General features: G+C 43.1%; 1 protein-coding gene across 6 annotated transcripts in view; it reads right to left on the bottom strand.

Moving 5' to 3' along the window:
- Positions 1-16437, bottom strand: part of NRG2 (neuregulin 2) — a 126476-nt gene that overhangs the window by 17478 nt on the left and 92561 nt on the right. For 3 of the 6 annotated variants that reach the window (XM_083448686.1, XM_083448689.1, XM_083448691.1), the window contains exons 5-6: positions 10511-10569; positions 3479-3502 (exon numbers count right to left, since the gene is read on the bottom strand). In XM_083448686.1, the coding sequence (XP_083304812.1) occupies positions 3479-3502; positions 10511-10569 (83 nt within the window). Of the gene's footprint in view, positions 1-3478; positions 3503-10510; positions 10570-10833; positions 10911-16437 lie in introns of all 6 variants that reach the window. The other 3 variants (XM_083448687.1, XM_083448690.1, XM_083448688.1) reach the window with 2 other exon arrangements.

The raw sequence follows: 16437 nt of genomic DNA, 5'->3' as shown, positions 1-16437 counted from the left end.
TTAAAAATGCAACACAAGTTTAAGCTAAGTAGGGATGTCAAAAATCCTCAATTCCAAATGTCATTTCAAAGTGTTTTTGATTCAGGAGGCCACTTCCAGGTCAATTCAAGGCCACTTTCTACATAAAGTTTGTTTGTTCACAGAAGTGGATCTCCTGATAACTGACAATTATGGTCTGATACATAAGTAGGCACATTTCCCCTTCAATTACAGCATTCTTGTCAGCAGATGGTATGGGGTGGGAGGTAGCTGTTCTGAATCTTGCAAAATTTCATACTGATAGCACCAAATGGACCTGTGTGAATTCATTAACCACAGTACATTCTCATCCCACCACGAAGAAGAACCTGATGAGAATGTACTGTGGTTAATGAATTCACACAGGTCCATTTGGTGCTATCAGTATGAAATTTTGCAAGATTCAGTAGTAATTTGGAAACATGGACAAACACTCCACACAGGAATAGGCTGGGGTGGGGGGTCCAAGGCTCTCTAGTGCTATAAATACCCTCCTTCTGGAAAGCACTTGCCTCTCTTTCCTAGATAGGCTGTCCTGCAAACTGATTGTGTGGGTAAATGATAACCAAGCACTGCGGACTAAGTTCCATGTTTTGTACAAGTGAAAGTATTATTATAAGTTTTCTCTGAACACAGGCATTTGGTTTTCACTGTCATTGAGGCTTGAAAGGCATGTGCTTTTCCTAAGACACCTGATGTTATAGTAATTCCCTTTCTATATTCTTCTGCTTTTATAATTCTTCACTGGCTTCATTCGTGTGTCAGTGCTACATAGCCAAGAGGAGGAGGAAATATGTGAAAACCTGTGGAGCATGGATTTAGAACAGCTGCAAGGCAGAAGGAAGGGGATTTGGGGGCGCTTCCAAGAACCTCTGCGTCCATCAAGCACAGGTATGACCCAGCTGCCTATCAAGGTCCCTTGGCCAACACCACCCAAGCACCCGATAGCCAGGAGGTTCGCTGGGTGTTTGGGTATCACTGCTTCGCCCTGCGCTGTCCTCACCTCTTCCCAAAGCCAACCAAGCCAGGGATGCCATCTGTGCAACTGAGTTCCCCATGGGACAAGACATCAGATATGAGGCCAGAGGGTATCATTTGGCGAAAAACAGCCTCATGCGCCAAACTGGGAGGTTCCCCGCCCTGACATATGTGGAAGGATTTCTTTGTTTGTTTGTTTTTAAACCAGCCTCACAAACCTCACTTGAAGCGAGTAGAACATAGGAAACAAGGAGGATACTCAGAGGGAGATGTTTGGGATACAATATCTAGCTTTGAATACGTGTGAGCACCTTTTTCTGTTTGTTAAGTTTAAGCATGGGAAATTGCTTCTTTTCGGAAATTACTACAGCAGTGTGGCAACACAACAAACTATTTTTGCTATTATATTGAGTGAATGGAGAAAGAAGCAGGAAGCAGATCATTGGTTAGACGACAGGGCTGATAATAATCAGGGGTGGCTTTCTAGCCTCCTACAGAAACTGCTGATGTGCTCCAAGTTTAGCTTTTTATACATTCAGACCTCTGGCAATGGGATCATGTACTTCTTCCCAAGAGTCATTCTACACATGATGCAGAATAAGCGGAGGGGAAGGGTGGGTGGCTTTCAAACTAGCCTCTCTTGCATTCAATGAATGCCACCACACATAGGCAAAACACACCCAGCAGTGACAACCCAGCATCAAGCATTAGTGAGAAAAGGTCTCTATGCATGTACAGCTGGGAATCCTGATTTTCCAGTTGCATGTGCAGTTCACATTAACATGGAACGCTTAACCTTTAAAGGACATGGCCAGTAAGTGCTTTCACACGATTCCATCATGCGCTCTGTGAAGGCCACTCCTATGGTGGGCAGGGGTGATAGAATTCTGGCCTGTACCACTTGGAGATGGGGAAGATTTTTGGACGTTTCCCCATACAAAATTCTCCTTCCACATAGGAAACTAGCACACTGGAGAGAAAGGTTCAGCCTCATTTTCTGCCTAAGGTGTTAAGACCCAAAGTGTATTTTATCTGTATTTTCTCCTCAGCAAAGAGAACCTGGCAGCAATTTAGATGACAAAAACTGTTCAGAGAGAAAAAAGGTTGGCTATTCTCTTCCCCAGTGCCACTGTTTGGACCCAATCCTCCCTGGCCTGCTACTACACACAACCAGCAGAAAATGTATGTTAGAAGAGCCCTTCATAAATCTCTCTTAAACATGTAAGGTAAAGGTAAAGGTACCCCTGGCCATTAGGTCCAGTCGTGACCGACTCTGGGGTTGCGGTGCTCGTCTTGCTTTACTGGCCGAGGGAGCCGGCATACAGCTTCCGGGTCATGTGGCCAGCATGACTAAGCCGCTTCTGGTGAACCAGAGCAGCGCAAGGAAATGCTGTTTACCTTCCCGCCAGAACGGTACCTATTTATCTACTTGCACTTTGACGTGCTTTCAAACTGCTAGATTGGCAGGAGCAGGGACCGAGCAACGGGAGCTCACCCCGTTGCGGGAATTCGAACCGCCGACCTTCGGCAAGTCCTAGGCTCTGTGGTTTAACCCACAGCGCCACCCGCATCCCTTCTTAAACATGTAGTTTGGCCTTAAATCCAGTATATGCAGTGGATTGTGCATTTTTTTAAGGCTAAATATACCCTCTACTTGAAATTGGAAGTGGTACAGCCCAGAAACCTACCACCTCAGGGTTTTACTTTATTTTGTGTCATGTTCAGAACAGCTATTGGGGAACTCATCTAAACCTAGTGCTAGTGTTGGTGAAATAGGACAGGGCTGCTATGGGGCCTTACATTTCAACATACGCCTCCCTCAGAGATGGGGATCCTTTGGTCCTCCAGATGTTGTGGAACTACAACTTCCATAATCCCTGGCTACTGGCCATCTTTGGTGGGAACACTGGCCATCTTTGGTTCAGCAACATCGGGAAAGTCAAAGAGTTCCTCCTGACCTGCCTAGCTCTATCATTTTAAACTGATTCCTTCCAAACGAACAAGGAATATAATGGGGTGAGGCAGAGGGGAAAATAAAAATAGACTTTTCCATGTTTATTTTTTCAGAGCCAGGGTAGCTTTGTAGAATTGCTGCAACTTCCTAATTTCTTTCACATCAACCTTTTCCTTAATGGAATGTTTGTCCACTGCTCCCACTATACAAGCCGATGGTTTTCCAGAATGACACGATCAATTTTTCAGTTTACATCCAAACATAATGCAGCACGGAAGTGCAAAGACCAGTCTCTGCAGCCGACTAAGGCGAGTGGGAAAAGTGCTGCAATAAACCCATACAGATTATTTACGATTTAATTCCTTTAGTGTAATTTTAGGTATTGTGTTTGGCCCAATTTGTGCCAGAACAAGGAACAGAACAGCTGATTTTTAAAACCATCCCACTGAAGCTATCAAAATACAATATGAAGGACTGTCAGCAGCTCGTAATGGTATCTGGTTAACAAATGAATGATTGAGTCCATACCCTTTAATTCTAATCCAAGGTGCTCTGCCAGTGCAGAAAGAGAACAGAGAAGGAAAGGAGAAAAGAGAAACAGGTTGGTAGGAGAGATTACCAAATATTTAAAAATACTTTTAAAAAAAAACATAAAATACATCAGCTTTCAAAATCACAAGCATCAAAGCATACAGAACTGTCACCACCAGTTTATTTTTAAAACATTCCATATAAAAGAATGCCTAGATAGATCTGCAATGGTAATTAGTAAGGGCTTTTTCAAAAGCAAGCAAGTCTATTGGCACCTGGAATTTGATTTTAGAATAGGCATTTATCACATATACTTTTATTTAAGCATAGGTGTATTCTAGCTAAAGAGCTCTTGCCTTCTCAGTATTGTTGCAACATTGAGGTAGTAGATTTGCACATGTATACAACCCTTTTTTACTGCCATACATGCCTATGACAATATATAGCAGTAACAATACAATCCCATGCATGTCTACTCAAAATTAAGTCCCATTGAGTTCAATGTGACTTCCGCTCAGGTAAGCATGTACAGGACTGCAGCTTAAATGAACAACTTCTGAAGGACTGAAGCATAACAGGACATACCGTTACATCTGCAACGAAATGAAATTTATGCAAGACATTTTCAGCTGAATCTTAAACGCATTTACTTCAAAGTAAGTCCTCTTGAAATCAATTTACTTCCAAGTGAATGTGGTTAAGATCAAGCTGTAAGGCATGTTCCACAGTCTGCACTAAATTAAGAAATCATTTATGAACACCAAGAATCATTAAAGAAATAGTGTTATCTCTTATAAACATTAATGGTTTGGGATAGCAGTTTGCATTATCCACACAACAGGAGAAATGAAAAAGGGCAATTAATTATGCCCAGAAATATAATTATTGCCTAAAGGAAAGAATAAAAAGTGTAGTCTAATATTATTTGTGCATAATAACTCAACCTATACAGAAAATGGAGAAAGGAAAAGAAAGTAGAGCATATGAAAGTACAGATTCAATGTTCCTGACTAGGGATGGAAGAATCTATCAATCTCAGTTCTCTCAATTTTTCATTTTTTCAAACTTAAATTCGTATTTCCACATTTCCACATTTCTGCTGCAATTTGTGATTTTCTTTTAGGTTTGAAAATTCTTCAGCATTTTAGTGCAACCCGCCATAAACACATTTTAACATGCAGTTTTGACTAATGTACAAATTTTTGCAAGCAATTTTATCTAACTTGATGCACCTTTTGTATGTTATTTTCACAAATATAACGTTTATGTGCACTTTGTTCACAAATATAACGTTTGGTTGGAAAACTGCAAAGCATATTTCATATAAATGAGAATTTTGATGGATGGTTGTGTTTCGGTTCCTACAATGTTTTGGAAAGGGCAAATTTGATAAACACTTTAAATGCAAACTGAATCCATTTTATTCCCTGTCCTATTCCTGACAGAAGGCTTGTTTTTTTTAAAACTTAAATTCTGTTAGTGGCCAATAAGACTGCATTGACTCCCCAGCACACAGGAGACACAAAAATCATATACAGTGGTACCTCGGGTTACATACATTCAGCTTACATACGCTTCAGGTTGCATACGCTTCAGGTTACAGTCTCCGCTAACCCAGAAATAGTACCTCAGGTTAAGAACTATGCTTCAGGATGAGAACAGAAATCGTGCTCCGGCGGCGCGGCGGTAGCTGGAGGCCCCATTAGCTAAAGTGGTGCTTCAGGTTAAGAACAGTTTCAGGTTAAGAACGGACCTCCGGAACAAATTAAGTACTTAACCCGAGGTACCACTGTACAGTAATTTCAGCTGATTAGCAAATCCAGTAATCACACTGGGCAAACTTTTGAGTTCTCCAGAACTCTTTTTCAGTTTGAATGTTAAGGAAAACCTGGGGCAGGGGGACATAAAGAGTAAACACTGGCCATTTTGTTGAAGCCCCAAGGTTTACACTTGGTAATCATATCAATTAAGATGGGGCCACCACAAGCAAGCTCCTGCCTTTAGGTAAGCTAAAGTCTCAGCAGCATCCTGAGCACGAGCCATCTCCCTTCAGGACAACAACAGTCATGGGGTTGGGTGGGTAATGACCGCTCCCCACTTAAAACGGGGGGCGCCCTTTGCGTGGATGCGCGCAGCCCTAGATCTGGAGCGACCCCATCAGCATAGGCTTGGCTTTGCGTTCCCTCAGGTGGGATACCTGGAGGTCTCCGCCTACCTCAGTCAGTTGTCCAATCCCACCTGGGAGAAGCATTGCCAAGGAGACCAGGCCAGGTAGCGGAGGGATTACCTGCCCACACAATAGAGGGAGGATCTTACCTGGGAGGAATAATGCTTTGAACTATTGGCATGTGCAGGAGTGGTTAACGGTTCCAGGCTTCCTCAACCTCTGCCCCCCAGATGTTTTTGGCCTACAACTCCCATGATCCCTAGCTAGCAGGACCAGTGGTCAGGGATGATAGGAACTGTAGTCTCAAAACATCTGGAGGTCTGAGTTTGAGGAAGCCTAGACCCTCTTCACAAAACTGCTGCTGTTTGGGGGTTTTTAAAAGAGAAAACGAATCCCAATTCAAGAAGGTTTGACCCTAACTCAAAGTTTGAAAAACATGGTCTGAGGATACATTCAGACTGCAGAAAAAGCAAACAAGTGAGTTACACAATTCTTCAATAGGGAGCCAATACCACAAGGCCTGGGGAAAGAGGAAACCTCTCTAGTAGGGCATCCTCATAGGAAGAGCATCACAGCTCCATCCCTGTCTGGAACATTTCCATTAGAATGACAAACACTGGAAACTTGAGAGGATCCTTTAGAGCCTAGAGTTCCTTGGAGGCAGGGACCTTTTTATTTTTGCCTATGAAACAATGTACTTGGCAATTTACAAAATGGATCTGTATTCATGTATGATAATATAATAGTAATGTTATAAGAATCAGTGAGCCAGCTGCCTGTGAGAAGAACGGTGCGGAAGGGAAACCCCCTGACCCAGCTACCAGAACACAGTCAAGATAGGGGAGGAGGGAGGGGCGGCGGCTGCTGCTACTTCATAGTGGAAGAGGGGGAAAAGATGCTATGTGCGTGTGAGAGCAAGATTATATTACTCAAGTCATATATGTCTCCATTTCCGATCTTTAAGATTTGACATTGCTTTGGATATGCTAAATTCTCGCAAAGAAATCCATATTGTGACTTGGTTCCCTTCCTCAAGTAATTTCTGCTGGTTTTTGTTTACAGATCTCTGCCACAGATTCACTTCATTTTCCATCTCCGATAAAAGCCAGCATTGCTGCAAGCTGTTCTTCCTCGGCTTTAAGACCCTCCCCTTCATTTTAACAATAACAGACTGGATGGTATGCCTGGAACACTTCCTGGCCTATTCGACAACTCTGAAGTCAATAATAAAAGAGGGATCATACAGGACTAATAATAAAATGGCCTACCATATGTAGGTTTGATGTAAAAATTACTCAGGCAATGTGAGTGAAATGCTTTCAGCAAATTACAGCTATTACTGAAGTCAAATTTTGTCACCTTCCTTCAGAGGGCTTACATAATTCTGTGGATTTCTTTTTTCAAAATATAAATAAATTATGGAATCAACCCCTCCTCAGATTAAAATAAAATTTACAAATTCACCCATACGCTGGAAAGTTGTCTGTGCCATATTGAATGCATTGTACAAACTCAGTTATTCTGCTCACTAAAAACTTATCCTTCACATTATCTTCTTTTCTCAGCCCCAGTTATCTTTCTTTCGCGGCAGGTGAAACCCAAATGGCAACAGCCAATCAGCCAAGTGGGGGAAATTCCTGCTGTGCCCCTGTCCCAATGACAGACGACACACGACGGCATAGCAAGGTCAATCACAAAAAATGCCCTAAAAGTAGGGAGGGGTGGGCTGGAAAGAGGAAGCTCTGGGTCACATGCATGGGTATATATAGGTCCCTTGATCTGTTTGGACTGCGCCCCATTGGCCAGATTAAACCCAACATCAAGGGACCTACCAATCGGGTGTTGGGGCTATCCAATCTTACCCACCTACAGCACAGGAGGTCGGTCTCCAGGTCTCACTGCAACATATGCCCTCTTTGAGGGAGGACACGATCTACCTGAAGATAACTACCACTTCCCCTGCTGCTTAGCTGATCGCTGCCCAATTTGCCTACAAAGACACTGGAGGGGAACTGGTTAGACCAGCAGTAGGAAAATCATTTATAGATTCTATTGGCTTCTTTGGAGATTTTGCTGCCGGAGATAATTTCTAGTCTGCTCTTGCTGTTTTCTGATTACGGTAAATATGCTTTAAAGGTATGGCGGCTGGCCATTTGCTACTTATGTCCTTATTTGACTTTAAACTCTGAATCTATCAAGGTTTAGGCCCTACCTCTATGGGTTAGATAATTTCTTAGGAATGTCTTCTTGTATTTTATATTGTTAACTGATCTTTCCAACAAAGAGCCCTATTTTTAATTTACTGCACTAATCAGCCTCTGCATTTGACACCTTTTAACCTAACACACACACTGCAGTGCTAGAGAAACAGCGGTTTGGGGGCTTAATCTGAGAAACTGAGGCACCTCAAAGCACCTCAGGGGCAACCATAAGAAAATTGTGATTTTTGAATTTTAACAAGGAAGCATTTGGAGGTACATGGCTGGAATGCAAAAGCCCTCTTTTGAGCCCAGGTTTCCCACAATATGATTTTAAAGAACCCACCACCCTCTCTAGACCATGCATGCCTAAATATAGCATCTTCTGGCTCTTCTTTGCACTGTGTGGGCCAAGATAAAAATACAGAAAGGCTTGGTCACTGTTACAGAGAAGATATGTGATAGCTAAATGTATACCCTCCAACATTTCTCTTTCATTTTCCTCTTTTTAAAAAGTTGATTATTCCAAAGCTTCCGCTTTTCCTTCTGGGCTGGCCAAATAAGAGAAAAATTATTCTGCTAATTTTTCATTTAAAACCTTCCCAATCTTCCCGGACTGAGATTGTGCACAGTGTTAGACCCTGGATCCATTAGGTTTCTCTGCTGTGACTGGCAGTAACAGGGCCCCCAAGGCTTTCAGAGGGGAGGGTTTCCCAGCCCTACCTAGGAAAGCCAAAGACCGAACCTGGAGCCTTCTCCATGCAAAGCTCCCCCATTGAACTAAACTACCATGGAATTTAGAAAAAAATAGTCCTGCATATGACTACTGTACCAACCAAACATGCATATGTTTAGACTCATGTTTACTTGCACGAGTGCATATTCTGTTGGAACTTTAAAACTATTTTATTGGGTTTTGTGTTTGTTTTGTTTTAGTTTATAGTTTACAAAACCTCATACGGCTCAGATTATTGAATACTCTTTATGACAGAGTCTAGGACTTATATGGCCGGAATTCCTATCCTAAGCTCTTAAAAGTAAGAGCATCACTGTTCTTAAGCATCATTTGTTCGAAGAAGGTTGTATTGCAATGAAATTAGCCATGTATGCAGAAAATATCATTTATTTAAACATTTATATCCCCCCAATCCACGAAAAACCACCAGTAGTAAAAATGGGGGGAGGGCGGAGGCCACATCCTGAAACCCCATACCAATATTCCAAAGTGCACTTCCTCGTGTAGAAGCCAATACAGAAGCTTGTGCTGCAGGCACTATGCTCACCAGCCATCCTCCCTTTATAGCCATTGCTACCCTTCCACCTAGTCCTCATTTTACCATGCAAGGCACATTGTGATAGGCTGCAGTGCCATTTAAGGCAATGAGCAGCAAATCCAGCGGAGGTGAAACTGGAAGGTCCAAAACATGCTTTTTTCAAAATTTGTTTTTGTTGTTAACTATATTTCCCCAACTTTTTGGTATCAACTATAATATCAAATTTGGGTCTGAAAGCAAAGACTTCCAATTTTTTTTCAAAATTGTGTAAAAAAGCAGCCACCCACCCATATATCATAGTGAACAACACTTCTGGGAAAGCAAGTAACAGGATGTCCTGGTTCTGTGGATCGCTGCTCAGTGGTACTGAGCTGCAGGGTCCCCATGTTGGCACAAGGGATTTACGCTAGCTGCCAGGCATTTGGGAACAGATGGCTCAACACAGGTGTGGCTACAGGTTGGGTCACTAATCGTGTCATACAAAATGGCATCATATAGTCCTCAGATCGGAAACGCTGACACATTATAGGGTCATTTGATGGCAGCAGAGAGGTTTGGTTCTCTCCATGTCTTTTTAGCTGCAGCCACTTCCTCTGTTGCCATCATGGAGTGCCCTTAGAATAAAACTGGACTTGTTTTTAAAGTTCAGACTTAGCTGCAATCTTCATCTAATTGCCAAATTGTTATAGCTCTGAGGATAAGAAAAACGATCCCCTTGCATTATGCTTTGTGACATAATGAACTAATGAACTCCTTGCAGGCTGGACACTTTCAGGGCAGCTCACAGATTAACTGGACTCAGGCTATGTACACATTAGCAGCTTAAAACATGCTGCAGTTGCTTCCTTCCTACTGTGTTTCAAGTTGCTTTTGCATTTTGTTGTACACACGAGAGGTGAGGTAGGGATGTATTCACTCAATGCTCATTAACCTGTTTTGTTTTCCCAGCCCCGGTAAATTTTCCCCAAATTACTATTCATGAAGCACACACATGCGCAACTGCTCTCACAAACACAGACACCTCAGCTGAAATGTGAAGTGAATGTGGCTTAAGTTTTGCTTTCAGACTTAAGCTGTGTTGAGACCAAATGCATCAAACAGCATTATTTCTCAACCAACTACAGGGTAGCTCTATATTGTGCACAGAATCAGGAGCACACTGGAGTCAGAATAAATGACAGTGCGTACACAGCCTCATTCCTTGCTGCATTTAGATTTTGACTGAACTATACATCAGTGGTGAGTTCTGTTCAGATTAGAATCAGGAGCAATAACAACTGAAGCACAAAGCAGGAAAGTGAAGGTTCCTATTCAGAAAAGAGCTGCTTTAAAGGTGCCACACAGTGTGTTATGATAAAACAGAGAAAGAGAGAAGTGGAAAGAGACATACTGGAGAAGCTGGCCATTGCGAAGTTCTGACACTGGTCCCCTGTGAATTCGTTCGGACACCTAACAAAAGAAAGAAAACCAGAAAGAGAGAGAAACAAGATAGCATGACATCCAAACAGACTGAAACGAGGCTCTTTCTGCGGCCAAATCAGCTCCCTTTCGAGATTTCTCCTCTGATGTGCCTGGGGTTGGTCCCTTACCTGTAACCCTAAACCTTAACCCAGATCTTAACTCAAAAGAACACCCTCACTATGCCATTCTAAATCCAGCGCTGTACCCAGGAGATTATAAGTAGTATGGTGCAATTTTTTTCTTCAAACATACTTTGCTTAGGATCTGGCATGTACAATCGCAAAGGCTGTTTCTCCAAACATCTCTGTCCGAAGAATCCATTTGGACATCTGGAGGAGGAAAAGGGGACAAATCACAGAACAAGGCTGGCATCATCCTTGAGGCTAGGGTTAGAAATAAAAGTGCACAGCGATGAATTAAAAAAAAATGAAAGCATCTAATGTAAGGCACCTTGATCTAATCTTTGCAGAGTCAAATGGGGGCCACCTAGTTCCTTTTCTGTGCAATTGCTCCACTCCCTCCCCGTGCTTTCTGAAGGCTTTATTCTTCTAATTTATATGCAAGCTAGAGGGCAGGTCCAGGCAGAGCTTGTCTGAAGCCCAGGGTGGGACAGCGTAAGCCTGGCAGGTCCCGGGTGGGGGAGGCCGGACAATTCAGCCCTCCGAAGCCTGGGGCAAGTGTACCCAGCTACCCTGCACAGAGGCAATTGGTTTCAGCCCTGAGAAAAAAAGAGAAGACCCACTAGTCCATGCCTAGGGATTTGAATAACCCCCCATTTCTAAATGTGTTGCATTGGGGCAAGAAGTGGTGTTAGGGTGCTGTTCCCAATTTTCTATCATTCTTCCTTATGTGTGATACAGTCATGATCTCTGGGACTGTCAGTATCTTGTTCAGATTGTTTGATGCTAATTTCAACCTGTCAATATAATTAGCTGGCTATGGAAAGCATAAGTAAGTGAAAATAAGTTATGCCACTAGGAAAACAAATCTAAAGGCATCTCTTCAAAAAGACACCATCTAGCAAAACAAAAGGTCATCTTCTTTAACCCAAAGTGAGCAAATGAGGAGGAGAATGCTCTTACAACATGGTCAGAGGGGAATACCCATGTTTTGACTATACACATCTTCTAACCACAAGGCTACAGTCCTGTGCATTCTTTCTAGGGAGCTGTCCCATTGAAATTAGGAAGATTTACTTCTAAGTAAATATGCACAGGACTGCAATGCATAGCTCTGGAATAACTTAAAAGGCAATCCTTGGACAAGCACTGGAAAGGAACGAAGCTAACATCACCCGTTCACCTAGTGGGCAAAGCTGCATGTACCCGGTTCTTTTAAACCCAGAATGCCCGGAAAAATCATGCTGGATTTACTTCTAAGGCTCCATCTTCACTGTACATTTAAAGCAAAATCATACCACTTTAAACAGTTGCAGCTTCCCCCAGAGAATCCTGGAAAGTGTAGTGCGTTAAGGCTGCTGAGAGTTGTAAAGAGACCCCCCTTTCCACTCACAATTCCCAGAATTCCCTGGGAAGAGGGATTGACCATTGGAATTGTAGTTCCGTGAGGGGGGAAAGGGACTGAAGTCTCTTTCTATGCAATAGTTGTCATTTCTGTACTGTTTGGATGTAACAGTTCATAGCACACAGGATGATCGTGTGTCTTTCTCTGCCTTTCAGAGAGTGTTTACACTGTAGTAAGCCATCCCATATTTCTTTTTATTTAGAATAATGTACAAGCTGGCTGCTTTATTAAAGAATCCTCAAGTGGTGTACCATAGAAGACAATAAAACAATTATCAATATAAAAATAAAAATCAGCAAAACTTTAAAACAGGTATTCATAGCTCATTTACATGTCCAAATAGACTTGCCAAAACAAAATGGGTTTTAGGAGCTGTCTACAACAGCATAATGAAGGTGGGAAGGTCCAGAGGACCAAACTGAAAGCTGACCTTCCTACAGATGTCGAGTGGACATTGTATGGTGCAGTACTTACAAGAGTCCAAGTTCCATAGATCTGAGTGAGGCACACAGGGGGCAAAGCCATGCTTCAAGTAAACGGGTCCCAAGCTATTAAGGGCTTTATATACTACATGTAAGACCTTGAGCTTTGGCTCCTAGCAAATCAGCAGCCAGTTCGGCTCTTTGAGCACAGATGTAATCTCCTGGCCAGGGGCAAACAAAGGTGTTGTGACACCCAGGGCAGGTGTCGCTACATACGACGCATGCACCGTACGTAGCGATGCCACACATGCGCTGTACATAGTGGTTTGCCGGTGGCGCCACTTCAGTGCCATACGGATGGTGCTGGGATCCTCTACATGCGGCTGTAGCACTTCCGGGTTAGCGTCTCCGGCAATGGCGGGTCTCCTCTGATCGGGAGGAATCCGCTCCGTGGAAATTAGGGTCTGGTCGCCACGGCGAAGGCGAAGACCCATTAAAAACCACAGGCGGGAGAAGCCTGTGGACGTGGGATTCGGCTGGCACCTTTTGCGCCTCCCCTACTCGCGGGGAAACCCGGTTTCGGGATCCGGAGCGACGTGGGGTGAGCGGCGCGGTGCTTTGAATCAACTGCTTCTTTCACGGAGTGAAGCCGCACTGCTGTTGCCGGAGAGCGCTGACTTTTTCCTGTGGACAATTGGACTTTAAACAACTACTCGTGAGTAGAACGGAAAATTGGATCTTTAAACATCTTAATTTGGCACCGAAACGGGAAGGTTCTAAACAGGAAGTCCGCCTTCCTTTTTGTAAATACATGCGGCTGTAGCGACAATGGAGGGATCCCACCACCGTCCGTACGGCGTTCGAGCGGCACTGGTGGCAAACTGCAATGTACATCACATGTGCGGCATCGCTACATACAGCGCATGCATACGACACTGCACATGCGCTGTACATAGCTGTTTGCTGACTGCACTGGGATCCTCTGCTTGCAGCTGCAACCACGAACAGAGGATCCTCCACATGCAGCTGCAGCGGCACGATGGCTGCTCATGCCGCCGACGTGGGACAAGCCCTGGCGGGGTGCCTTCTTGTCACCCCCCCCCCCCAGACATGGCACCCGGGGCGAAGCAGCCCCCCCTATTGCAGCACCACTGCTCCTGGCCAGATCTACTCCTGTCAGTAATTGAGCTCCAGCATTCTGCACAAACTGCAGCTTCCGTACCGACCGCAAGAGATGCCCCACACATAGTGCGTCATAATAATTCAATCTTGAAATTACCAATGCTTGAACTACTGTGATCAAGCCATCCCAACAGTCACTGCTTCTGCACTTGTAGTGGAAGGTGTTCCTAACAACAGAGTTGGATCCAGGAGAGATGCCCAATTACACAGCTGCTCCTTCAGAGGAAGACAACCCCATCCAGGGCAGGCAGCTGGCCTATATCTGAGGCACGGTATCCACTCACCCTCAGAGGCTCTGCCTTGCCAGGAGTCAAACTCAACTTATTTTCCCTCATGCAACCCACCACTGCATCTGGGCATCAGTCTGGGTCTTGCATGGACTTTCCTGATTCAGATGCTGCTGCCTCATATTCTTTTCCCCAGCTTCATATTGGTAAGTTAACTCCAATCAGTGACAAACAAGCTCTAGCTATGAATTTATTTCCACCTGGAGAAATCAAGCTATAGTCCCCATTAGCACAATCTGGGGAAGAAGCAGCGGTGGGGGGAGCAATTCTTTTAAAAAGGCATTGGCATCACATTTAGAAAAACATCTCTGCAAACTCTTCCTTCATCAAGTGAGGAATTATGTTGTTAGCCATTATGCTTTTGGTCCAAATTAATTTCTCCTTTCTTAAACCAATTAATATATAAAGTCAAATATTGCTGAAGATTCCTGAATAATTTACTCATATTCCCATTTGTTTTGATCATTTGTGTACAAACTAGTTTTTTAAAGGTTATTATTTAGATTGTGTAGGAATACAGAAGTCTCTGATCTGCATAATAAAGGATCTGGGCAAAGGATAACCTGGAAGGAGCAAAACTCTATTTTTTATTTAATAGCATGCAAAATTTAGTGCATATTCAAGTTCCAGTCACAATCCATACTGGCAGAGAAGCCCTGTGCTGTCACTCAGTGAAACAATAGAATTTGGCTTTGAAAAACTGATCTTTGATTACTGTTATAAGGAAGGAGGTTCTCTTATATTACTCTAGCTCTAAGAAATCTCAAATGCACGTTAAAGGTTCCCTGAACTAAATTAACAGCTTCATTTTCAAGATATAAAGTTCATCTTGCATCCCTAGACAAAGCAACTGTGACAGTATGTGAGAAACGGGAAGTGAGACCCTGTTCATCGGAATCAGTGCAGGCATATCACCCCAGATGTTATATATAGTCCATTCCCCAGGGTACTGGCGACTGATCAGAGCAATTTGGAGAGCCAGACCGAGGGAGAAAAGGGTGATGTAAAGCCAACAGTTGAAACTTGACTATGGTACACATGATCAGGAGAACAAGACTCTTGTAGATCGGAGGAATCACAAGATTTTTTACTCATCCCTCCTTCAGATTCTTCTTAAAAAATCTACATCTTCTTCGAAGCACTTGGTTTACTGCCTCAGTCCTCATCCTCCAATGAAACAAAGCCAAAAGAGATATCTCTTGCTCATATGCATCTCATTTATTCACTTCTTCCATTTCTCGCTATTCTTGGTCATTTGGTTACCCTTGCCACTCAGTCACCCCCATAACATTTGTTTTTCCTATAAGCCCCTTGGGACACAACCTCTCTTTCCATACTCTCCAACATCCCACTGTGAAAAATCAGGACGCTTGTTTTTTGGTCCCGAGCTCTTGTGGGAGACAGGTGAATCATGTGAGAGTGTGGAACCTAAAAATGAGCATCTTTTGGTCCGGCACTGGCACAAGCCAGCTGACTCACCCCAGAGAGCAGGACCAAAAAACAAGACATTCCAGGTTCCTATCAGAAGCTGGGATGGCTTCCTTAATTCCGGGATGGTTGCGGAGTATGTCTTTTTCTCTTCCCTTTGCTTTTTTTGCTTTGTTGTTGTTCTGTAAATTATCTACAGTAATTTTGCCCTGTTTCTGATTATGGTTGTGTCAGATCCTGATTGGGGGAATCAGATTATGAAATAATGCTGCGTCTGCATTGCTGCAACTGAGTGCCTTTTAATTCCTTGGTTGTTTTATCTCTTTAGGGGAAATCCAGACAAGAGAGATATATGGAACCTGCTAAAACTGAAATTTGAAAACTGAAATTATTTTTGTTCAAAAAAAGTTAATGAAATCAATTTTGAATTTTGTTTTAGAAGGAAGTTTGATGGCAATTTTACTTTAAGAGTATCCCAGGTCGTTCAAAATCCAAGATGTTGCCTGTGGCCTACAATGAAATCCATGGCAGCATGATGTGAGGCTATTGACAACTCATCAGTGACACTCCATAGAGGGCAATTAGCATAACGGAAGGTGGGCATTCAGATAGTTGATAAGTCAAATTAATAACAACAACAACAACAATAAAGATACTTGGATGGATGGAATGTTAGTTTTTATAAAGCCAGTCATGTTTTATGCCTTTCTTCCTTAATTTTAGAGAAACAGCAAATGGAATATTTGTGTGTTTCCAAGTTTCTTTCTCCAACTGGTGGGGCGTTTGAGTTTTAGAAAGCCACTTAGGCTGCAATCTTATACCCACTTACCTTGGAGTAAACCAACAGCTGGAGTAGGCATGTATATAATTGCATTGGTAGCTTACTTTGGGTAATACAGCAATAGAGACTTATGGTATTTTTGTAACAGTTGTCTATTTTACGTAAGTTAAGCAGCTAACAGGCAGGGAGCTCAACCCCAAAGCAGTCTCAGCCTCTAAGCAACAGCAGCTAT

This window comes from Podarcis tiliguerta, assembly GCF_965153285.1.
Source record: "Podarcis tiliguerta genome assembly, chromosome: 7".
NCBI lineage: Eukaryota > Metazoa > Chordata > Lepidosauria > Squamata > Lacertidae > Podarcis > Podarcis tiliguerta.
The sequence above is the reverse complement of the archived record's forward strand: the minus strand, read 5'-3'. Positions and strand labels throughout refer to the sequence as shown.